At 42.5% G+C, this 26,155-nt stretch overlaps 1 protein-coding gene and 2 pseudogenes across 2 annotated transcripts; all 3 read right to left on the bottom strand.

The window, feature by feature from the left end:
• Window positions 1–262: 262 nt before the first annotated feature.
• On the bottom strand, window positions 263–10,815 carry LOC115204516 (macrophage colony-stimulating factor 1 receptor 1). Of its 2 annotated transcripts, none has more exons than XM_029770164.1 (21): window positions 10,551–10,815; window positions 7,264–7,524; window positions 6,796–7,074; window positions 6,554–6,690; window positions 6,264–6,423; window positions 5,552–5,762; window positions 5,317–5,432; window positions 5,060–5,171; window positions 4,717–4,874; window positions 4,384–4,511; window positions 4,166–4,292; window positions 3,975–4,082; window positions 3,665–3,775; window positions 3,379–3,550; window positions 2,416–2,495; window positions 2,128–2,243; window positions 1,906–2,028; window positions 1,709–1,820; window positions 1,408–1,507; window positions 1,216–1,321; window positions 263–1,001 (listed from the first exon to the last, which is right to left on the bottom strand). In XM_029770164.1, exons 1-21 carry the CDS (start codon window positions 10,597–10,599, stop codon window positions 849–851), a joined length of 2,919 nt encoding a protein of 972 aa, XP_029626024.1. In that variant the 5' UTR covers window positions 10,600–10,815; the 3' UTR covers window positions 263–848. The 2 variants fall into 2 exon arrangements, with proteins under 2 accessions (XP_029626024.1, XP_029626026.1); XM_029770166.1 differs by having other exon boundaries at window positions 2,128–2,237.
• Window positions 10,816–14,893: 4,078 nt separating this feature from the next.
• Window positions 14,894–19,353, bottom strand: LOC115204519 (platelet-derived growth factor receptor beta-like; annotated as a pseudogene).
• Window positions 19,354–25,033: 5,680 nt separating this feature from the next.
• Window positions 25,034–26,155, bottom strand: part of LOC115204517 (platelet-derived growth factor receptor beta-like) — a 4,471-nt pseudogene continuing 3,349 nt past the window's right edge.

Here is a 26,155-nt window from a genome sequence, read left to right as displayed (position 1 = left end):
AAAAAAAAAGCGTCAAGGGAAGCCAACCTGGATTTGCTTCACACAAATAACATCACATCAAAAGCAAAACGTCATTGACAGAAACAACTTGAATTGTTGCATCACATTGTGTCATTGTCAGGTTAGCGAGCAAACATTTTAGCCATGTAGCCTACTAAAACTAAAAGCGTGTACTGTATGACAGAGTCATAGACCGTTTCCTCAACATGGAAGAGAGGAGGGTGGCATTGGCGTTTCTCTACAAGTAGGGTGAGTCAACATGTTTTTTTCTAGTTGCACAGAGGACAGAGGTTGCTTTCCGGTTTTGGGATGAAACAAAGGTGTGGTTGAAATAATTCTGCCACTGTATCTTCTTATTGTCTCGGCCTTGGACCTATATATCACGGTGTCAAGGCATATGAACTAACAGGTTATAGAGCAAATAATGCAATTATTACAACACACAGGTTGTAATATGGCTTTTTTCCCCCTGACTTGGGTTCCCTAGGGATTTTACCCATGCATCGCTACTGGCATTAAGTTGTCACAGTCCGATCAGAGTTTGTAAAATATCTTGATCTGTGTAAATATAAAAGTTAAATGGGTAGAATAATGTCTGGGTTTATGGTCATTTTCTGTACATAAAATGTTCAAGGCATACACGCTTAATTCCTTTTAAAACTGTTGCTTATTGGAACTTGACTTTGTACTTTGTAAAAAAGGTACTGTATGACACTAAAACCATGTTCTGTACAATGAGAGTGAAGACATTTGGATAATTTGGTGTGTCTAGTCCATCCACCTCTTGGCTATGACCGGCAGACAGTCATCTATGAACGTATAGTAATGGAGGATGGCCTGATGTGCTCTCAGCAGAACTGGTAATTGTTATTCCTCATCATCAGGGGCTGTTCCTCTTCTTCGTGGTTCAGTGTCTGATCACAATCCTCACTAATCTTAGCTTGGTCACACTGCTCTCCTGCCTCCTGCTGTGGCGTCTTATCCTGCACATTCCTGTTGGTCTGGCAGAAGAAAGGATTCTTTGTGTCAAATTAAAAGTGTTGATGTCCCCACACTATTTTACCCACCAAATGATATTATTCTTACTGTAAATACATTTTAGGAGTACAGAAAATCTTGCTTTAGGAAATAATAAGAAGTTAGCGGAATGCTAAGAGAGAGACTGTAAATGTAAAACGTAAAAAGACTACAGTTTGTCACTTAAGTCCATCTGACCTGGTCTGGCTGGTCAGGCAGTAGACTCTGGATAAGCTGGCCAATGGTACTGAAGGTTGGACGCACTGTTGGTTCCATGTTCCAACACATCTTCATGATGGTGTATCTGAGGAGAACTCTCAGTTTCAGATACTGCAGCAGGTTGTCAGGTTACATCATCTCTTTTTGCCGATCTTGAAGTATAATACTCACATCTCTGGAGGGGCAAAGTCCGGCTGTGACATGTGGCATCCATCTTTGATCATCTTGTAAAACCGGGTGTCCACCACAATATTAGGGTATGGGCTCTTACCTAGAAATAACAACAAAACATTTATTTTAAAAAAAATATATATTTTCTTACATACTTTGAATCGACATAAGACATCATTTTTGTCATCACGTGCCAGTGACCTAGCCTGATTCCAGATCTGTTTGTGCTTTTGCCGACTTCATTTTCATTGGCAAGCGAACAGACAGACTAGCACCCATGCTAAGTGCCAGAGTGACCCACCCAGAGAGAAGACCTCCCACAGCAGTATCCCATAGGACCAGACATCACTCTGCACCGTGTACACACAGTCAAAGATGCTCTCGGGGGCCATCCACTTCACTGGCAGACGGGCCTGGGAAGGAACATAGTTCACAATCATTGGAGAATCTGAGCTTCCTAAACTAAAGTGATTTCTTTATATCGTTTTATTAACTCACATTTCCTTTCACCACATAGTTGGAGTCATTCTCGATGTCTCGAGCGAGCCCAAAGTCGCAGATCTTAGCCACGTGGCCATCGGTCAATAGGACGTTCCTAGCGGCCACGTCCCTGTGAATGCACTGCAAAGACAACATTGGTTTCACTGATATAATCATGTGTCAATCTGCATGTTACACTACATGAGTTGACTTTAAATGACAATTACAATTTTCTATTACGTTTTTGGATGCAAGGAAGTCCATTCCCTGAGCCACCTGATAGGAGAACCTCAACAAGTCTTCTATGTCCAGCGACCAGGTGTCTGTCTCTGGATCCTCACATAAAGAACCTTTGACTGAGAGAGAGAGGAAGAGAGAGACTATATGAGACTTAACAGTGTATATTACCACCCTTCACTCCATAACCTAGCAGAGAGATAGAGAGAAAGATCGAGGAAGAGTGTATAACGCCCTTCCACTCCACAACCCTCTCTGTGTTACTGCAGTGTGTAGATGGATGTTAATTACCCATAGGGCAGTATTTGGGCCTCTGCGCTGGATGCATGTCCTGGTAGTTGTCTGAGCTGGAGCAGGAGATCCCACTGTCACTGCAGACACATAAAGGACTGAGAGGTTACACTGTGGTCTACACTGGACAGGTACACTGAGTGGACAAAACATTAAGAACACCTGCTCTTTCCATGACATAGACTGACCAGGTGAATCCAGGTGAAAGCTATGATCCCTTAGTGATGTCACTTCTAAAATATACTTACAACAGTGTAGATGAAGGGGAGGAGACAGGTTAAAGAATGATTTTTAAGCCTTGAGACATGGATTGTGTATGTGTGCCATTCAGGCGATGAAGTGCCTTTGAACAGGGTGTGGTAGTAGGTGCCAGGTGCACTGGTTTGTGTCAAGAACTGCAACGCTGCTGTGTTTTTCACGCTCAACAGTTTCCCGTGTGAATCAAGAATGATCCACCACCCAAAGGACATCCAGTCAACTTAACACAACTGTGGGAAGCATTGGAGTCAACATGGGCCAGCATCCCTGTGGAACGCTTTCGACACATTGTAGAGTTCATGCCCTGACTAATTGAGGCTGTTCTGGTGTTTCTAATGTTTTGTACACTCAGTGTATTCTGTGTAGAAATGAAAATGTACGGTCAGTGATAACGTAGAGACCATGACGTGCGTCAAGAGGCATGAATGCCTTGTTAGTATAGAATGTAGATTTTGATACGGCACCACAGAGAGCAATGCATAAAATGAGGGCAGAGGAGGTCACTGGGTAGAAGAATACACAGCTTTGTCACCTGGTTGACCGTATATAAAACATGTGTGGAGACTGAAACTTGTGCCTCACATCTATTTCTCATTTCTCGTTTTGGTCCACTTTCACTAACCCAGAAACCATGTCTCTGGTGGGAGAATGGAGAAAGGAGAGTGAGTTGAGACTAGAGGCATGTTAGTGATCAGTTCAGCCCACCTCCTGACACGAGACTCCTGGCTACATGTGTTCTTGTAGTGATCACTATCCCCTGGAACCTCTGGAACCCCTGGTCCACTCAGGATGGAGTCCAGGAACAGCTTGGCCTTGCCACGCAGGAAGTTCAGCAGGTCACCATGGCTACAGTACTCTGTGATCATCAGCATTGGGCCTGTGGTCGGACACAACAATGAGATGACCGATTTGGTTAACCAATGAAACTCACCCAACAAGTCATGCTACCTTCTTCTATGGAAATGCAAGTACAGAAAAGAGTTTGTCGCACCTCCTTGAGTACACGCCCCCAACAGGTTAACAATGTTGTCATGACATCCCAGGTGACTGAGGATCTTCAGTTCTGACATCAGAGCTTCTCTCTCCTCTGAGTGGGCGCTTGCTGAGGAGGAGGAGGAGTAACTCTTTCATTATTGCATGTACTGAGACACTACTTCATCTAATGATGGGAACTACTTTCATGCCAGCATGTATCCAATAGCAGTTATGTATTGTACAATCATTTTGACTTCCTTCTGTAAATTAAAAGCAATGCTGCAGGGTTAAAGATGTTTACAAACAGTATGAGGAGGCAAACTCACGCTTGAGCATCTTTACTGCCACACGGGTGGTCATGTTGTCATCGGTCCCCAGACCATAGGCAGTGGCCTCCACAACTTTCCCAAAAGCCCCTGCTCCCAGAATCTGGCCTGGAACACAGAGTTTTCAGTCAGTCATTACTGTTTCATGTACTGATCTCTGTTTTAACCCCCAAAACGACAATAAAACATACCAAGCCTCAGCTTATCACGAGGGAACTCCCACTTCTTGTTATAAGGAAGTTGAGTAGGATCAATAAAGGTGTAGTTATTCCCGTCATTGGCCTCAATGATCTTCCACCGGACTTCATATTTGGGTTTCTATGAGAGAAAACATATGTTGTGTAATGGTCTAACAGCACATTTATTTGGACAGTGAAAGCCAATGAACGAGTCAGTAAATGCAGCTCACCTGCTTGTATTTGTACAGAACGATGACAAGCAGAAGGAACAGAAAGGCTGCTGTGCTGGTGGCTCCAATGAGAGTGGGAGTGAACAGCTCGGACATTACAAATGTTGATGAAGTGGTAGCAAGAACATCTAAAACATAGCAAACAACACAGTACATTTGGATGCTCTTGAAGTCAGCTCATGACATTATTCATTACTGAACAGGGAAACGAGAAATAACACTACCCGTGGCTGTTTCAGTACTAGTCATAGTAAGAGACCACCGGCGCCGTGTGAGAATCTCACAAAACCTTTGTTTGTGCAGTATACTATATAGCGGTAATGGTCGTCTTACGCGATACGAAGATGTCCCGATTTTTGCCAGCAAAGTTAAAGGTGACACACTCCACTGTGACCTCCTCAGTTGAGGGACTGAGGGTCAGCTCACTCTGCACCTCCATGGTGCTGGTGAAGAGAGGCTGCACCTCCACAGTGTCATTATCCGCATCACACCTGAACACAGAGGAACGTCAAGATGAGCACAGACAGTAGGCCTGTTTCATTTAAGAGTGATACAGCTCTCTCTGCATATTTTGCTGTGCAAAGCTCTTGGCTTATTGTTATCCAGTTAGAGAACCTACAACCAATCAAATTGAGTATATAAAGCTCTTTTTTACATCAGCAGTTTTTACACCTACGTGCTTTGTATTCCTGGGCACTGGTACCAGAGGATTGTGGGAGCTGGGTATCCAGAGGAGGTGCAGATCAGGGTGGTTGAATTCTTCAGTCTGAGCATGGCACTGGGTTTCTCTACTCAGTCAGAGAGGACAGACAGCATCACACTGGGTAAGTCATCATCACGTCACTCTCACAATACACGGAACAGTTTTGCTCCATATTTTCTCTCTAGTTTGATAGTCGGTATGACCGGTCACATTGGAATAAGATATGTTACGGTAGACTTGGATATTGAAGGTGATGGAGCTGTTGAGGCGCGCGCTCCTGGTGTGGAGGGTGTACTGGCCCCTCTCCTCAGACCTGACTCTGTGTAGCAGCAGGCTGCTCTCGTACCTACAGGATGACAGGACAGGATCAAATAACAGCACCGGCTCCTGTATTTATTCACCATCTTTTAGAAATGATGTGGTATACACATTCAGAAGCAGGGTAATTATTGGGAAAATAATGACCTGTAATTGTCTTGGGCGGTCCATGTGTCGCCATGAGTGGAGATGTTGTGACTGTGAGACATGGGCACATCCCACCAATGCTCCTTGATTTGGGGATAGGCCTCGATCAGAATGCTTATCTCAAGGTTCTCCCCTTCTTTCACATTGACTAAGGAGCCATTTTGGTATAGATTGGGTGACAGGCGGGGTATGAGCCTAATGTAAGGCTCGTCTGAAGAAGGGAGAAAGACAAACAGAGAGATAACATTGAAGATAACATTATTTTGATCACAAACTTCAACAAAACTTAACATTTTAAATTATCACACCACAATTTATTTTGAGGATGCTGAGCTGAGTTTCACTTTTAAAACAGGTTTCCATGTTTGGTGTTTGTGGAGATCAACACTAGCCTTGTACTACCATCCTGATCTCGCGGGCTTACATAAGTATGATCCAATGTAGCCAAACATATTAGATGTTAGCCAAACATATTAGATGCTAGCCAAACGTATTAGATGCTAGCCAAACATATTAGATGCTAGCCAAACATATTAGATGCTAGCCAGACATATTAGATGCTAGCCAAACATATTAGATGTTAGCCAAACATATTAGATGCTAGCCAAACATATTAGATGCTAGCCAAACATATTAGATGCTAGCCAAACATATTAGATGCTAGCCAAACATATTAGATGGTAGATCAACACTCCCTTTCCCTAATGCCTACCTACGACCTGCAGGTAGGTGGTGGACCTGTTGGCCCCAGCCTCATTCATGGCTGTACAGGTGAAGTTTCCTGTGTCAGACATGGTCACAGCTGGGATAGTCACAGTACTGGTGATGTGGACCTGCTTGTCCTGCATTACTTTTTGTAAGAAGTTCAATGCCTGTATATATATATAAAAAACAACACCAACATATCAGTTCAGATCTTCAGACATATACTGTATCATACAAGCTAATAGGAAACATATGATTTAATGATAGAAATTGAGGACAGGTTACTGTTTAACTGACTTTGAGAGAGGAGTGTTTCCAGGTGACGTTGTAGAAGTGGTTAGGGTTACTGGTGATGCAGGGGATGAGGAGCTCCTCTCCAACAATACTAACATACCCATCTACCTCAATTAACACAGACGGTGGCCAACGCAACCCTGGAACAGACACATAGAAGTAGATGTGTTTAGATGCTTTGGGACTAATAACCTCAATGCAACGTCCAACATATACAACATGCACAGACATCTACTTCGTCTTACTTTGAACGACATTGATGGTGATGTCTTTTGAGCGTGTTGTGACCCCATTGATCTTTGCGCTGCAGATGTAGTTTGCACTGTGGCTGGTCAGAAGGTTTCTGATGAGGATCCCTCTCCTGGGACTGACAGTGTAGTTCATGTCGGGGGGTGTTGGGTCTCCGTTGGCCATACGGAGGGACAGGTCTGTGGCACTGGGGTCTGTCAGCTGACAGAGGAGAAGATCCCCGCCCTCCTTAACATCTCTCATGTTGCGGGGGGTTACCAGGATGTTAATGGGATCTATAAGGAACATAACAGGTTGAGCAATGTTGACTTAACTTGTGACATATTAGCTGATAAACATACAATGTTGTGTGTGGCTTTGGCAGCTGGACAGATGATGATGATAATAATAATAATGATAATTTAACATTTCTAGAGCGCATTTCCCACTCTCAATAAAAGATGTCATGTCATGAAAACACTTACCTTTCACATAGATGTGGACCTCTGAGAACAGGTCTGGTTGGTTGTCATACACACACTTGTATGTGCCAGTGTAGTCTGCTGTAAGGTGCCTGGTGGTAATCATACTCCCCTGTTTAGTGTTCCTCCTTTTGAACGCTGTGGTAGACCAGGTGGCTGTGCTGTCCCCCTCACAGGTCAAGGTGAACGACGTTCCTAAAGGCAAAGTCCTCTCAGCCTCCCTCAGCAACACAGAGTTCAGCCTGATCACTGGAGGACTTCGCTCTGTCAACAAACCAAAGACAGAACCAGGAATAAACAATCAAGATTAACAATCCCTCACATATCCATCACATGTCCATCACATGTCCCTCACATGTTTCCTCACGTTTCCTCACATGTCCCTCACATGTTTCCTCACGTTTCCTCACATGTCCCTCACATGTTTCCTCCCGTTTCCTCACATGTCCCTCACATGTTTCCTCACGTTTCCTCACATGTCCCTCACATGTTTCCTCACGTTTCCTCACATGTCCCTCACATGTTTCCTCACGTTTCCTCACATGTCCCTCACATGTTTCATGGAATATAGACATAGACTACGGTAATAATAGATTCCAATGAATTATCACATTTGTAACTCTAAAACCTATCTTCTCAGGGATGAACATGTTCAAGTGGATGCCCCACTGATTTGTATTTATTCAGTTTATATATTTGATCTTCAACTTCTATCATTACATTTTTTTAATATGTGAACATTTGTTCAGAGATCTCTCCATTTGACACATTTGTAGGGAGATTGAATGCGCCATGGACAGTTTGTTGTACAGATTGTTGTTTTTCAGGGTGGTGGTTGAAAATGTTTGGAACATTTTAAAGACCTCCACTGAAAAATATAACACTGATCCATCCTTGCATAAGGAGGGTGGAGTAATAGTCAGACGGAATTTAGTCATCAGCAGTAAATGCAGAGCCGGACAGATAGAAGAGGATCTACCTTGGACAGAAGAGGAAGAACAATTTAAAGCTACAATATGTAACTTTTTGGGGCAACCCCACCAAATTCACAAAGACATGTGAGTTATAGATCTGTCATTCCCATTGAAAGCAAGTCTAAGAAGCAGTATATCTGTTCTATGTGTTCTGTTTCTATGCCTCCCATTCTTAAGTTTAGTTTTTGCATCTTTTACTTTCTCGTTTGTACACCATCTTCAAACAGCTGAAATTACAATATTTTTGGTTATTGAAAATATATTTCACTGCAGTTTGGATTGTACCATGATTCTCTACCTTGTTTGTTTTGTCACATTAACTGAAATTAGGCAAAGTATTAGAATTTTAGCAACCAGGAAAATGGCGACGCATCACAAAGAAGACTTGTAAAATAAATGTTATTTTGAATCTGTTTATTTGTTTTTTAGGCAATTCAGACAGTGATACTATACATTGGTAATCAATCATGGATGTTATAATCCAAAACAGTAAAAAATAAACAAATCAGATAATGTGATTTAGTATTGGGATATCGGACTGTGATTGGTTCATCAGTTAATTGTTAAATCCATACAAGCAAATTGACTTTATCAATGCATTCTCTATTGTATGCCTTATTGACCAAATTTGGTTTAGTAGCAGGTTATTGCCCACGATCTGAAACTGGATTGAACTGCTGCTTAGTTTGTTATGAAGCTTATTCATCCTGATTGGACAGCCTGTCTCATGCAGGTTAAGATTTGAGCGTCTCATTGGCTGGCAGCGTTGGGTTTCTTGGCCAGGTCCTGGAGGTGGGTGGAGATGCGGGACACCTGCAGCAGCAGGGCCTGGTGGTTCTCCACCAGAAGACTCTGGTGTCTGCCCAGGTTCTGCAGGTTATTCAGGTGCTGAGCTCCCTGGTCATTCATGGCTTTCAGCAGGTTGATGACCTCCTTCTGGCCGCTGGACACCTCTCGGTGCTCCTGGATCAGCTGAGACAGCGCCTTGACCACCTCTCCTTTCCAGCTAGCAGCTTCTCGCTGGTCCTGGGTATGTTGGGAGAGTAACTGTTTCAGCTCATCCACTCCACAGCAGAGAGACGTAGGGGCTACTACCGGGTCTGGGGGAGCCTGACTGAACTCTGGGTTGGCTGGGAGGAAGACTGGTTTAAGGTCCCCCATGGTCATGCCAACTGGTTCACTGGCAGGGGGTTCTTTATCACCTGAAAGAGGGTGAAAACACATTGTCTCATTGTTGAGTGATGAGTGAAGGCCTCCCATTTTAATACAAAGCAACAAACCTGCAAGAAAAATACATTTTATTTGACTGTACAACACATTATTTCACTTGTATTGTATAAAATACTAAAATGGACATCAAACAATCCACTTACTTTGAATCAGTGAAGCGCATCGTCTTGAATTTCTCCTCTGTCAGGCATGATGCCAACACTTCAGTACCAAAGTTATGTAATTTGCTGTTACTGACATATAATTTTATCATATGGTGAATTATGAGTTATTTCAATTTCAATGCCTTAGGTATCATCCATAGAAAGGTGGTAATAAAAATAATTTTCTTGGTATACATCAACGTCACCAGAGATAATTATTTTGCAATAAATGCTTTTCTGTCCATTTCATATTTGAGTGTTTTTTTCAGGGAGAAAGGGGAAATGAGAGTGTTCCTGAGAAGGGTTTAAGCATGTCTCTTTTTGTGTGTGGAATTGTTTTTTACGAAACCTCCAATAGGGTCTAGCTCCAGGAAACACATTGTGCTCGGGACTTGCTGGACGGATCCAAGTCTCGGGGGGCCTGTTTCCCAATCCCACTCTCACTTCTGCTTCTGCTCTGTGTTTACCCCCCACCCCCTATGACCCCCCCTGTCCCCCCTGCCCCCCCTGCTCTCAGATGCCAGAACCCACAAAGCTAAACACCTGCTCTCACTGTAACAGTCTTCACTATGACATTTTATCCATTTGAGTCCAAATTCTGTTACATCCATGGTTACACTTTTTGGGAAAAAAAGATGAATTGTCATAAAAATGTAATTAAGATTAAATTGCATGTATCTATTGTGTTAAATATTTAAACAAATGTATTTGACTGTTGTGATGGCAATTTTATCCATGCAAAATACAAAAAAAGTTGGTCTTTTTTTTTTCTTCATCAAAACAACTCATGATACATTTGTGTGAATATTGACAGCACCATGAGATTTAAATGAGGTCTCGTTGGTTAAAAAAAATCATGACACATTCTCTGAACAATATTCAGAGAACAAAGGAGCTGATTTTAAACCACTTCCTACAGTCTCACATTGATTAATGTGCTTACCTTGGGCTGTGCAGAGCATGATGCCCAGGAAAAGGGCTAGGGAGAGCATATTCTGTCCCTCTCACTGTCTCTGTTGGTCTCTGTCTATATGTCTGTCCTCTGGGTAGTCTGTCCGCTCTACTCAAGGGTTGTTAAGGAACTGGTTGACTGGGGTGGCTTGTCAGTCCTGATATCATTGCAACTTCCCCTAACTCACCTCCCACAGTGCTTACAGCCAGTACATATTAAAGTAGTTTGGGTGTTCTGAATTCTTTTGATGGATGAGTCATTGTCTTTTAGTGAAGTATAACACATTTTTTTACAACATATTTACAGATGGCCAGTTAAATTAGACATGAGTGGAAATAAGAGTAAACATTTTTATTACGTGTATTTTAAATAGAAATAAGCAAAATTCCACTAAAATACCTTGCAGTACATTTGCTGTGTAGCAATATAAGCATGTCAATTAATTTAGGGAGTTAATTAAAAATAGATATGTGTACTTTTTTTTCTTCTTCCCATCTAACAAGCTTAGATATCGACAGCATTCTTCAGTTTATTCAGAATCATCCCTCTGCCGCGTGTTATTCCATCTAACTATTACGTAGGATACCGAACAGAACAGGGAAATCAACGTTTTGCCCGGTTACAGTATTGCAAAGTGCATATATACCTTTCATTGCTTTGTTATGTAGGTACAGTACAAACGATATATATACGATTTATACAATACAGAGAGCACAAATTGAAAGAGGACACAATTCTGAACAATAAAGGCACTTCATTTGATATTAAAAGACATGAAAAATCATTTAAACATCATGAAAACTCTGTCATTTAATACATCTCAAGAAATTTCATGTGAAGTATCAAATGCCCTTTCAATGTGTTTGAGTTGACACTCAAGGACACTAGCCATAGACCTTTCAGTACAGAGCTGGAGGTTTAACAGTATTCTGTACACGACAATGCTCTAGCCAGGCAAACAGATTAGGCACAACAAAGATATATTGTACTATTTATGAAACAAATACATTCTGACATTTACAATCAGTATCTTTAATATGCTACTGAAACCTGATGGAACAGCCCTGACCAACGAATAGCATGAGAACCTTTGGATTGGGTAGACCTGCTTCTAGTGTTGTTGCACCTTACGTGTAGAATGATCTAGAATACACTTTAAAATGGGAGGAACTGGGTTGTTAGGGGACCTTTTCACTGAAGAATGTGTCTGTTTATGATTGTGTTTGCGTAACGTGTATAATAACGTGTATAATAACGTCTATTTTAATGTGTATATGAATGTGTCGTTTAATGTGTGTATTGTATTTTGATGTGTATTGTTGTGCTAAACAGGGCTCATCTGTTAAATAGACCTTAGTCTCAGCATCGACTCCCTGTCAAAATGAAGGCTGAGTAAAAATGTAGTGCTTAATGTTTATAATCAATTTTTCAAATCTTCATTTAGTTTTAAATTGGTAAGACATTTGATAAGAATGAGAGGGGCAAATATAAGAGGAACATTACTGCAAACTTACAGATGTAGGATCTTAATTTGACCCAGTTTGCTTTAGCAGGAAAATAATCCTGCAGCAACAGGAAATGTGAATTACTATGTGGATTATAATTAATGGACATTTTTGTAATGGTTGATACATTTTTTGTATGGGAAAATCAAGTCTGAAATTTGAAGTGGAAATAAAAAAACTCAAATGAACCTCAAATACACTACAAGTTCTCCTTCAACAGGGTGGTCAAATTAAAATTCTACATCTGTACAGTCTATATAAATTATGTATTCTCTCGTTCAATTATATTTTTTTCTTTACAATTTGACAACTTCAATTAGATAAAAATTGCATATAATATGACAATTTCCATTGACATTCATCAAACTGCTGATGCTGTTTGTCACACGTATCTTCGTCTTCTGACGATATAACGAAATCATCGTCGGAAAAGGTAGACCAATACGCAGCAGAGTCGATAGAGTTCATCTTGAACATTTAATGAAATCAAGACGAATACAAAAAACAACAAACAAGAAAACGAACAATAAACGGACAGTCTGCAAAGCAAAGCTCAACACAGCACAATCACCCACAAATAACAACCACAAACACACCCTAATATATGGGACTCTCAATCAAAGGCAGATAGACAACACCTGCCTTCAACTGAGAGTCCCAACCCCAATCAACACAACATAGAAACACACTCACCAGACTAGACATAGAAATACATAAACATAGACTATAAACCAAAACCCCGGAAATACTAAATCAAACACCCTTTAACCAAACACACCACCCTGAACCACATAAAACAAATACCCCCTGCCACGCCCTGACCAAACTACAAAACAATTAACCTTATATACTGGCCAGGACGTGACACTGTTTTTGTAAATCATAAAATGAAAAGGGAAAAAGTACCTTTTAACATTTTATTTTACCCTTATTTTACCAGGTAAGTTGACTGAGAAAACATTCTCATTTACAGCAATGACCTGGGGAATAGTTACTGTGGAAAGCAGGTATATATCACTAATATACAAAACTCTGACAAGAAAAAATAATAACCAGATAATGTTTCCTAAATGGGCCTGCAACATTAGTGTTTAACTAACACACATTGTTCTGTATAATAGACTCCTCTAACATCAGCTCCCTAATGAGGCTACAGGAACCTCTCCTCCGCTTCAGGGATGCATGGAGACTGGGGGAGCTCGCCTTCTTGTGTGAGGGCAGATACAGTTGAAGTCGGAAGTTTACATACACCTTAGCCAAATACATTTAAACTCAGTTTTTCACAATTCCTGACATTTAATCCTAGTAAAAATTCCCTGTCTTGCGTCAGTTAGGATCACCACTTTATTTTAAGAATGTGAAATGTCAGAATAATAGTAGAGAGAATTATTTATTTCAGCTTTTATTTCTTTCATCACATTCCCAGTGGGTCAGAAATACACTCAATTAGTATTTGGTAGCATTGCCTTTAAATTGTTTAACTTGGGTCAAACATTTCGCGTAGCCTTCCACAAGCTTCCCACAATAAGTTAGGTGAATTTTGGCCCATTCCTCCTGACAGAGCTGGTGTAACTGAGTCAGGTTTGTAGGCCTCCTTGCTCGCACACGCTTTTTCAGTTCTTATACATTTTCTATAGGATTGAGATCAGGGCTTTGTGATGGCAACTCCAATACCTTGACTTTATTGTTCTTAAGCCACTTTGCCACAACTTTGGAAGTATGCTTGGGGTCATTGTCCACTTGGAAGACCCATTTGCGACCAAGCTTTAACTTCCTGACTGATGCCTTCAGATGTTGCTTCAATATATTCACATAATTTTCCCTTCGTCATGATGCCATCTATTTTGTGAAGTGCACCAGTCCCTCCTGCAGCAAAGCACCCCCACAACATGATGCTGCCGCGCCCACAACATGATGCTGCCACCCCCATGCTTCACGGTTGGGATGGTGTTCTTCAGCGTGCAAGCCTCCCCCTTTTTCCTGCAAACATAATGATGGTCATTATGGCCAAACAGTTCTATTTTTGTTTCATCAGACCAGAGGAAATTTCTCCTAAATGTACGATCTTTGTCCCCATGTGCAGTTGCAAACCGTAGTCTGGCTTTTTTTGGCGGTTTTGGAGCAATGGCTTCTTCCTTGCTGAGTGGTCTTTTCAGGTTATGTCGATATAGGACTCATTTTACTGTGGATATAGATACTTTGTACCTGTTTCCTCCAGCATCTTCACAAGGTCCTTTGCTGTTGTTCTGGGACTGATATGCACCAAAGTACATTAATCTCTAGGAGACAGAACGCGTCTGCTTCCTGAGCAGTATGACGGCTGCGTGGTCCCATGGTGTTTATACTTGCGTACTATTGTTTGTACGTGGTACCTTCAGGCGTTTGGAAACTGCTCCCAAGGATGAACCAGACTTGTGGAGGTCTACAATTTTCTTTCTGAGGTCTTGGCTGACTTCTTTTGATTTTCCCATGATGTCAAGCAAAGAGGCACTGAGTTTGAAGGTAGGCCTTGAAATACATCCACAGGTACACCTCCAATTGACTCAAATGATGTCAATTAGCCTATCGGAAGCTTCTAAAGCCATGACATCATTTTCTGGAATTTTCCAAGCTGTTTAAAGGCACAGTCAACTTAGTGTATGTAAACTTCTGACCCACTGGAATTGTGATACAGAGAATTGTAAGTGAAATAATCTGTCTGTAAACAATTATTGGAAAAATTACTTGTGTCATGCACAAAGTAGATGTCCTAACCGACTTGTCAAAACTATAGTTTGTTAACAAGTCATTTGTGGTGTGGTTGAAAAACGAGTTTTAATAACTCCAACCTAAGTGTATGTAAACTTCCGACTTCAACTGTACCTCTTCCTCTGTGCTGCCTACTGGCTCTTCTAGGAAGGTTTCTGGCTCACTAGGGAGGCTGTATCAGTATTATAATGGTCAGTCATTCTAACAATGGAAGGTAGAAAAAACAGTGGTTTTACTTTATTACGGCTTTATAGAGGAAAATCAATAAAACGGTGTTATCATAAGCCTGAGTGTCACTGACCAATTATTGATAACAATAAGCAAGAAACAAAAACCCAACATCTAAAAAGCTTTGAAGGAAAGCTGCCATGACATGAGGCAGTGCAGAATTGGGCAATCGTCAAATGCTGCCCCTGACTCACACAGTCACACTTCCTGTGGCAAACTGGCAGCCACAGGGTTTACAGATTAGACACACACTCTGTGGAGAGAACGTCCTATGTTACCTTGATGTACTCTGTGTGGCGGTGTCCAGCACCTCACCACCTCCTGCTTCTGCCTCTATGACTACATGGATATCTGGGATGTCGATGATGTATTCAGTCTGGGAGGGGCCAGCCTCCTCCCAGGTCTCTCCTGTCTTCTGCCCTCCTAGATCCCCCCGAGGAGACTGGTTCCCTGCTGATCTAGGTTTGGTTTTGACTACAGCTGGGTGGTTGCTCTTCGGGAAAGCTCTCATTCACCTGGGTGTATTTCTGGGACTGTTTGTAAATTATATGTATCTACTAATTGTAGATATACATGAGAAATCAACATATTAAATCGCCATAGTGTTGAGGATGATCTATCATGGTTGTCGTTACCTTTCTGTAAGTCTTAGTCAACAGGTTTCCCATCGAATGAGCTAGAGAGGAGAACTGTGGCCTCTTCTCCAATTTCTCATCAACACTTGCACATGACATCATAGCTGAAAGAAAGAAAATCAAACTCAGAGTTAATGTCACCTTGTCCTATGTTTTACTTACAACCACAAACATTCCTACAGACAAAGAGAGACGGATGAGGCCTCACATCTCATCTGTAGCATAAGTGGGTTTGGGAATCCTATAGCCTTTCTTCAATGCAGTGTAGAACTGTTGATTCACGGGAATGTCAGGATAGGGCGTTCCTCCTAAAGTTAGGCAAAAATGGGACACATACCTAATATCAAGACATGTATTCATAAAAGATCTCTAGTTACAATAAATAATTAAAATACATCCGTAATATGCAGAGAATATTATATTTACCTAGGGTAAAGAGGGTCGCCCCCAGGTGATAAGGGTAGGTAACAACACATCCGCCACACTGATCCTCAACACAGGGGCCCCTCAGGGGTGCGTGCTCAGTCCCCTCCTGTAATCCCTGTTTACTCATGACTGCACGCCAGGCACGACTCCAACATCATCATTAAGTTTGCCGATGACACAACAGTGGTAGGCCTGATCACCGACAATGACGAGATAGTCTATAGGGAGGAGGTCAGAGACCTGGCCGTGTGGTGCCAGGACAACAACCTCTCCCTCAATGTGATCAAGACAAAGGAGATGATTGTGGACTACAGGAAAAAGAGGACAGAGCACGCCCCCATTCTCATCGACAGGGCTGTAGTGGACCAGGTTGAGAGCTTCAAGTTCTTTGGTGTCCACATCACCAACAAACTTACATGGTCCAAGCATACCAAGACAGTTGTGAAGAGGGCACATCAAAACCTATTCCCCCTCAGGAGACTGCAAAGATTTGGCATGGGTCCTCAGATCCTCAAAAGGTTCTACAGCTGCACCATCGAGAGCATCCTGACTGGTTGCATCACTGCCTGGTATGGCAACTGCTCGGGCCTCTGACCGCAAGGCACTACAGAGAGTAGTGCATACGACCCAGTACATCACTGGGGCAAAGCTTCCTGCCATCTAGGACCTCTATACCAGGCAGTGTCAGAGGAAGGCCCTAAAAATTGTCATAGACTCCAGCCACCCTAGTCATAGACTGTTCTCTCTGCTACCGCATGGGAAGTGGTACCGGAGTGCCAAGTCTAGGTCCAAAAAGCTTCTAAACAGCTTCTACGCCCAAGCCATAAGACTCCTGAACATATAATCAAATGGCTACCCAGACTATTTGCATTCCCCCCTCCTTCACACAGCTGCTACTCTCTGTTGTTGTCATCTAGGCATAGTCACTTTAATAACTCTACCTATATGTACATATTACCTCAATTACCTCGACTAACCGGTGCCCCCGCACATTGACTCTGTACCGGTACCCCCCTGTATATAGTCTCGCTATTGTTATTTTACTGCTGCTCTTTAATTACTTGTTACTTTTATTTCTTATTCTTATTTGTATTTGTTTAATACATTTTTTTAACTGCATTGTTGGTTAGGTTTTTGCAAGTAAGCATTTCACTGTAAGGTCTAAACCTGTTGTATTCGGCGCATGTGACTAATAACATTTGATTTGATTTGATCTCCCAAAGCAGAATGCCAAAAGACCAAACATCGCTCAATGTTCTGTAGAGGTTCTGGAAGATACTCTCTGGAGCCGTCCACTTCAGTGGCAGGAATGTCTACAATATCAGAGACATACATTAATATATGCCATTTAGCAGATGCTTTTATCCAAAGAGATGTACAGTCATGCATGCTGTTAGGTAATCCACTGAGCTACAGAGGACATTAGGTAACCTATTGAGCTACAGAGGACATTATGTAACCTATTGAGCTACAGAGGACATTAGGTAACCCATTGAGCTACAGAGGACATTATGTAACCTATTGAGCTACAGAGGACATTAGGTAACCTATTGAGCTACAGAGGACATTATGTAACCTATTGAGCTACAGAGGACATTAGGTAACCTATTGAGCTACAGAGGACATTAGGTAACCTATTGAGCTACAGAGGACATTATGTAACCTATATAGCTACAGAGGACATTATGTAACCTATTGAGCTACAGAGGACATTAGGTAACCTATTGAGCTACAGAGGACATTATGTAACCTATATAGCTACAGAGGACATTATGTAACCTATATAGCTACAGAGGACATTATGTAACCTATTGAGCTACAGAGGATATTAGGTAACCTATTGAGCTACAGAGGACATTATGTAACCTATTGAGCTACAGAGGACATTATGTAACCTATTGAGCTACAGAGGACATTGGGTAACATGTTGAGCTAAAGAGGACATTAGGTAACATATTGAGCTAAAGAGGACATTAGGTAACCCATTGAGCAACAGAGGACATTGGGTAACCCAATTTAGGTCAAGACAGGTGTAATATAGAATTACAGATGTATTTGTGGCAAGTGGCCTTCTGTTTGTGGTACAGTGACGCAAATTGACATTGTTTTGGTAGTCTGACCAAAGTCCTGCACTGTCTTTACCATAAAGACTCTGGGAAAGCTGTTTCACATCCTCTCCTGATCAACCGCCCCCCCCCAAAAAAGCCAAGAAAAAACCTCAGTTGAAAAGAGTCCGCAGCCCAGATATAACATAACTCAAACACATTCTGGCAACAACAACTTCAATCCAGTGGGAAGTTTTAGTGTTTAAAAACCCTCAGAACATTTTCGATGCCAGCTTTTTTACCTAAAACATATTTTACATTCAGGATGTACAGAATTAACCAACAAGACAGCAGAGTCTGTAAAAAAATAGTTTGCGCAAAGTATGTGACATTAACCCACTTCTGGAAGTTCCTTATAAAAACAGTGTTACAGTTTCAATCACTTTCACCTCAGAACATAATGGCTGTTTGATGGTTTCTTCCCCTCCATTACTTAGTACAGACCAGGGGCACAACTTTGGTTTTAGAAGTGGGGGGGGGGACATAATATATACAGCACAAGTCAAAAGTTTGGACAGACATACTCATTCAAGGGTTTTTCTTAATTTTTACTAAGTGTCAAGAATGTGCAAAGCTGTCATCAAGGCAAAGGGTGGCTACTTTAAATAATATCAAATATGAAATATATTTTGATTTGTTTAACACTTTTTTGGTTACTACATGATTCCATATGTGTTATTTCATAGTTTTGATGTCTTCACTATTATTCTACAATGTAGAAAATAGTAAAAATAAAGAAAAACCCTGTAATGAGTTGGTGCGTTCAAACTTTTGACTAGTACTGTTTTTTTTTTTATCCAGTCGGATAAACACTCCAAACAGTCAAACTGACCCATCGGAGGCATCCACATGGTCCTAAAGCACACCGTTTCCTTGTTTTGTATCACATTCCCCAGTTAAAGTTGTGCCCCTGCTACCCACACACTATACTTCTTTAAATGGCCTGTACACAAATACACTACAATAAAAGCTAAACAAATGAAGTCAACCTACCTTGTGGCCTACAGTAGCTGGTCTGTAGGGAATTCTGCAGCCTCCGACACATGTCTACACTGTTGGCATTGGTTCAAATCCAGCCTACTGCCCTTCGACACAACCTCTTTCCTCACTCTCATCCTCTCTATCTCTGTTCAATAAATTAAATACCATATATATATATATATACACTGCTCAAAAAAATAAAGGGAACACTTAAACAACACAATGTAACTCCAAGTCAATCACACTTCTGTGAAATCAAACTGTCCACTTAGGAAGCAACACTGATTGACAATAAATTTCACATGTTGTTGTGCAAATGGAATAGACAACAGGTGTAAATTATAGGCAATTAGCAAGACACCCCCAATAAAGGAGTGGTTCGGCAGGTGGTGACCACAGACCACTTCTCAGTTCTTATGCTTCCTGGCTGATGTTTTGGTCACTTTTGAATGCTGGCGGTGCTTTCACTCTAGTGGTAGCATGAGACGGAGTCTACAACCCACACAAGTGGCTCAGGTAGTGCAGCTCATCCAGGATGGCACATCAATGCGAGCTGTGGCAAGAAGGTTTGCTGTGTCTGTCAGCGTAGTGTCCAGAGCATGGAGGCGCTACCAGGAGACAGGCCAGTACATCAGGAGATGTGGAGGCCGTAGGAGGGCAACAACCCAGCAGCAGGACCGCTACCTCCGCCTTTGTGCAAGGAGGAGCAGGAGGAGCACTGCCAGAGCCCTGCAAAATGACCTCCAGCAGGCCACAAATGTGCATGTGTCTGCTCAAACGGTCAGAAACAGACTCCATGAGGGTGGTATGAGGGCCCGACGTCCAGGTGGGGGTTGTGCTTACAGCCCAACACCGTGCAGGACGTTTGGCATTTGCCAGAGAACACCAAGATTGGCAAATTCGCCACTGGCACCCTGTGCTCTTCACAGATGAAGCAGGTTCACACTGAGCACATGTGACAGACGTGACAGAGTCTGGAGACGCCGTGGAGAACGTTCTGCTGCCTGCAACATCCTCCAGCATGACCGGTTTGGCGGTGGGTCAGTCATGGTGTGGGGTGGCATTTCTTTGAGGGGCCACACAGCCCTCCATGTGCTCGCCAGAGGTAGCCTGACTGCCATTAGGTACCGAGATGAGATCCTCAGACCCCTTGTGAGACCATATGCTGGTGCGGTTGGCCCTGGGTTCCTCCTAATGCAAGACAATGCTAGACCTCATGTGGCTGGAGTGTGTCAGCAGTTCCTGCAAGAGGAAGGCATTGATGCTATGGACTGGCCTGCCCGTTCCCCAGACCTGAATCCATTTGAGCACGTCTGGGACATCATGTCTCGCTCCATCCACCAACGCCACGTTGCACCACAGACTGTCCAGGAGTTGGCGGATGTTTTAGTCCAGGTCTGGGAGGAGATCCCTCAGGAGACCATCCGCCACCTCATCAGGAGCATGCCCAGGAGTTGCAGGGAGGTCATACAGGCACGTGGAGGCCACACACACTACTGAGCCTCATTTTGACTTGTTTTAAGGACATTACATCAAAGTTGGATCAGCCTGTAGTGTGGTTTTCCACTTTAATTTTGAGTGTGACTCCAAATCCAGACCTCCATGGGTTGATAAATTGGATTTCCATTGATTATTTTTGTGTGATTTTGTTGTCAGCACATTCAACTATGTAAAGAAAAAAGTAATTAATAAGATTATTTCATTCATTCAGATCTAGGATGTGTTATTTAAGTGTTCCCTTTATTTTTTTGAGCAGTATATATATATATATATATATAAATATATATATATATATATATATATATATATATATATATATATATATATATATATATATATTAAAGAACTCACACTGCCTTTGGCTATGTAGTTGGAGTTCTTCATGACGTCACTGGTCACTGGCCAAGCCAAAGTCACAGATCTTAACCAGCTTTCCCTCACAGACGAGAGCGTTTCTGGCAGCCAGGTCACGGTGATCACACTGTGAGGACAGGGACAACAGTTCAGACAAGCTGTTATTGAAGTGTCTTGTGGGTTCACTAAGATCATTTCTACGTGGCATCAGTAATGAATGAATGTTTGATGTGACATGGCATGAAATGTCATTACATGATCCGGTATTAATTAGAATGGATTGTGAATCAATCTGTTAAAGCGGATATAAGCCAGTTGTAATGAGTCATATGTTCTTGGATGACAGGAAGTCCATGTCCTTAGCCACCTGGTAACTGAACCCCACTAGATCAGTGTATCTCAGAGTAGGGGAGTCACTGATAGATGACGCCATGTCTGCTCTCTCTTGGCCTGAGCAACATAACAGAGAACAAACAATAGTCACAAACTCTGAGACAAGCTGATGGTTTTGATCAAAGTACTGTTTAAAGGCAATGTCTGGTTACACAAGAGGTTGAAACATTAACAATCCTTTTATGGAAGCCGCTTGCATGCCAAAAATTAAGGTGGAGTGAGAGGCTTCCCTATTTTGGTCTCTTCAGCAGCATTTCAACATCAGAGACAATGTCTACCCACCATCTATCTGACAGGGAAGTTTAAATGTTTCCAACACTATATCAGGCTGAGGGTTAGTCTGTTTCCATTATAACAGGCTGAGGGTTAGTCTGTTTCCATTATAACAGGCTGAGGGTTAGTTGGGTTTACTCTATATCAGCCTGAGGATTGGTATTGTTTCCACTATATCAGGCTGAGGGTTAGTGTTGTTTCCATTATAACAGGCTGAGGGTTAGTGTGGTTTCCACTATAAAAGGCTGAGGGTTAGTTTGGTTCACTCTATATCAGCCTGAGGATTGGTATTGTTTCCACTATATCAGGCTGAGGGTTAGTGTTGTTTCCACTATATCAGGCTGAGGGTCAGTAATGTTTCCCTCAGGCTGAGGGTTAGTATTGTTTCCACAATAACAGGCTGAGGGTTAGTATTTTCCCAATATATCAGGCTGAGGGTTAGTATGGTTCACTCTATATCAGCCTGAGGGTTAGTGTTGTTTCCACTATAACAGGCTGAGGGTTAGTATGGTTCACACTATAAAAGGCTGAGGGGTTTGTATTGTTTCCACTATAACAGGCTGAGGGTTAGTGTGGTTTCCACTATAACAAATTGAGCGTTAGTATGGTTCACTCGTTATCAAGCTGAGGGTAAGTGTTGTTTCCACAATAACAGGCTGAGGGTTAGTATGGTTTCCACTATAACAAGCTGAGGGTTCAATCAAATTTCAATCAAATGTATTTATATAGCCCTTCTTACATCAGCTGATGTCACAAAGTGCTGTACAGAAACCCAGCCTAAAACCCCAAACAGCAAGCAATGCAGGTGTAGAAGCACGGTGGCTAGGGAAAAACTCCCTAGAAAGGCCAGAACCTAGGAAGAAACCTAGAGAGGCTATGAGGGGTGGCCAGTCCTCTTTTGGCTGTGCCGGGTGGAGATTATAACAGAACATGGCCAAGATGTTCAAATGTTCATAGATGACCAGCAGGGTGAAATAATAATAATCACAGCAGTTGTCGAGGGTGCAACAGGTCAGCACCTCAGGAGTAAATGTCAGTTCGCTTTTCATAGCCAATCACTCAGAGTATCTCTACCGCTCCTGCTGTCTCTAGAGAGTTGAAAACAGCAGGTCTGAGACAGGTAGCACATCCGGTGAACAGGTCAGGGTTCCATAGCCGCAGGCAGAACAGTTGAAACTGGAGCAGCAGCACGGCCAGGTGGACTGGGGACAGCGAGGAGTCATCAGGCCAGGTAATCCTGAGGCATGGTCCTAGGGCTCAGGTCCTCCGAGAGAGAAAAAGAAAGAAAGGAAGAAAGAGAGAAAAAGAGAGATAGAGAATTAGAGAGAGCACACTTAAAGTCACACAGGACACTGGATAAGACAGGAGAAATACTCCAGATATAACAGACTGACCCTAGCCCTCTGACACATAAACTACTGTAGCATAAATACTGGAGGCTGAGACAGGAGGGGTCGGGCCCCATCTGACGATACCCCCGGACAGGGCCAAACAGGCAGGATATAACCCCACCCGCTTCGCCAAAGCACAGCCCCCACACCACTAGAGAGATATCTTCAATCACCAACTTACCATCCTGAGACAAGGCCGAGTATAGCCCACAAAGATCTCTGCCACGGCACAACCCAAGGGGGGGGCGCCAACCCGGACAGGAAGATCACGTCATTGACTCAACCCACTCAAGTGACGCACCCCTCCTAGGGACGGCATGGAAGAGCACCAGTAAGCCAGTGACTCAGCCCCTGTAATAGATTAGAGGCAGAGAATCCCAGTGGAGAGAGGGGAACCGGCCAGGCAGAGACAGCAAGGGCGGTTCATTGCTCCAGTGCCTTTCAGTTCACCTTCACACTCCTGAGCCAGACTACACTCAATCATAGGACCTACTGAAAGGTTGAGACTGAGTATGCGTCTCTCACATGGGTAGGCTGACCATTCAATCAAAATTGAGCTCTATAGGAGAAAGCCCTGCCTCCAGCTGTTTACTTAGAAATTCTAGGGACAGTAAGGAGTCCTGCGTCTTGTGTATGTCTAGCGTACGTGTAGGTATGTACGGCAGGACCAAATCGGAAAGATAGGTAGGAGCAAGCCAATGTAATAATTTGTAGATTAGCAGTAAAACCTTGAAATGAGGGTTAGTATTTTTCCCAATATAACTGGCTGAGGGTTTGTACGGTTCACTCTATATCAGCCTGAGGGTTAGTGTTTGTTTTCACTATAACAGGCCGAGGGTTAGTATGTTTCCCAATATATCAGGCTGAGGGTTAGTATGGTTTCCATTATAAAAGGCTGAGGGTTAGTATGTTTCCCAATATATCAGGCTGAGGGTTAGTATGGTTTCCATTATAAAAGGCTGAGGGTTAGTATGTTTCCCAATATATCAGGCTGAGGGTTAGTATGGTTTCCACTATAAAAGGCTGAGGGTTAGTATTGTTTCCACTATATCAGGCTGAGGGTTAGAATAGTTAGCTCTATATCAGGCTGAGGGTTAGTGTGGTTTCCACTATAAAAGGCTGAGGGTTAGTATGGTTAGCTCTATATCAGGCTGAGGGTTAGTATGGTTTCCACTATATCAGGCTGAGGGTTAGAATGGTTAGCTCTATATCAGGCTGAGGGTTAGTATGGTTTCCACTATAAAAGGCTGAGGGTTAGTATGGTTAGCTCTATATCAGGCTGAGGGTTAGAATAGTTAGCTCTATATCAGGCTGAGGGTTAGTGTGGTTTCCACTATAAAAGGCTGAGGGTTAGTATGGTTTCCACTATAAAAGGCTGAGGGTTAGTATGGTTAGCTCTATATCAGGCTGAGGGTTGGTATTGTTTTCACTATTTCAGGCTGAGGGTTAGTATGGTTAGCTCTATATCAGGCTGAGGGTTGGTATTGTTTTCACTATTTCAGGCTGAGGGTTAGAATAGTTAGCTCTATATCAGGCTGAGGGTTAGTATGGTTTCCACTATAAAAGGCTGAGGGTTAGTATGGTTAGCTCTATATCAGGCTGAGTGTTAGAATAGTTAGCTCTATATCAGGCTGAGGGTTAGTATGGTTTCCACTATAAAAGGCTGAGGGTCAGCATTGTTTACACTATCTCTACCTTGTCCTTGGTTGCTGTCCTGATGGTAGGTTGTCTCATAGACTGACAATGTCTGCATACTTGATGTTATCAGTCAGCTCTGGCATGGGGACATCATTTAAAGAATCCTCCTTAGTCATGTCCATGTAACCCCATCGCTCTCTCTGCCAAACACGAAGCGGCACAACAGTAAATGCCAGTATGTCTTTGATTGTGAAGTCAGTAGTGTGTATTTTGGTGGGCAGCAGTCTTGCCTTTTTCTTTGTATTTGGACTGCGCTTTCTGCGCTGTTGCTGCACATATCAGCATCCCTGCATTTTTTATCTGTGTAGTACTGCAAGAAGGTGTGCCTTTTGCAGTGGAGGTAGTCAACCAAGTCGCCATAGCGACAGTACTCAGTTATTAGGTAAATAGGACCTTCAGGACAGAGAAAAAAGGGACAGTTGTTAATATACACACTTTGACTGACATATGGTAATTATGTTAAGGCCTAGATTCAAATCTGAACTGTGGAAGATCTGCATTATGGTGCGATTGATTGACATTTAAATAACATTTCCATTTGAGCTGACATATGCAGCGTTTATCATGAATACGGTCTCCACAAACACAAAAACATTGCCTGTAAAAGGTGCACAGACGAATAAAGGCAGTCGTTAAAGTAGTGGTATGCTTCCCAGTTCCCACCTCGTTTGGTACAGGCCCCAAGTAGGTTGACAATGTTTACATGGGGCCCAAGGTGACTCATTATTTTCAGCTCAGATATCAGAGGCTGAGTCTCACTTCTTCTTGCTGTGGCTGTCCGTCAAAGGCAACAGGAGAACACACAGCATTGCAATATTATTCTGTGGTTGAGAAAGAGGACATAGGTCTGTGGTTTGCGTGTAAAATTTAGGATTTTTTGTTTGTTTTGAAGTTGTTGGTGAAGCAGAAAGCACGGACACTTGAGCATCTTCACAGCCACTTTGGTGGTGGACTGGGTGTGACCAAGTCCGTATGCTGTTGCCTCTTCAACCCTCCCGAACGTGGGACCTAGTGGGACAGAAAATGAGGTGCACTGTTAGCTTAGCCAATGCCAAATCTGTCAATAAAGTATGATTTATACAGTATATAGGCTACGCTATTCACACAATTATGCTAAAACATATTCACTGATTTACTGAGTTGTAATATTCCCTCACCCAGGACCATGCTGTCTCGGGGCACCTCCCACTCACAGTCATATGGCAGGTGCATAGGGTCGATGTAGGTGCACTCATGGTCATCTGAGCTTACTGACTCCATCACCTTCCATCAAATCTCATAGCGAGGCTTCTGAAGGCAGAGACAAAAGCCTGTCAGAGTTTTATAACTTATATATATATATATATGATATACTTAATT

Source organism: Salmo trutta, chromosome 12 (genome assembly GCF_901001165.1).
Source record: "Salmo trutta chromosome 12, fSalTru1.1, whole genome shotgun sequence".
In the NCBI taxonomy this organism is placed as follows: Eukaryota; Metazoa; Chordata; class Actinopteri; order Salmoniformes; family Salmonidae; genus Salmo; species Salmo trutta.
Note: the sequence above shows the minus strand (reverse complement) of the source record. Positions and strands in the feature narration are given on the sequence as shown.

Excerpts from the sequence above, each read along its gene's own strand:
- LOC115204516 (XM_029770164.1), bottom strand. The coding sequence starts at position 10,599 with ATGCTCTCCCTAGCCCTTTTCCTGGGCATCATGCTCTGCACAGCCCAA. Across the intron at positions 2,029-2,127 it reads ACTTCCTTGCATCCAAAAAC|TGCATTCACAGGGACGTGGC; the intron begins GTAATAGAAAAT and ends TTGTCTTTGCAG. Across the intron at positions 1,821-1,905 it reads ACTATGTGGTGAAAGGAAAT|GCCCGTCTGCCAGTGAAGTG; the intron begins GTGAGTTAATAA and ends GTTCCTTCCCAG.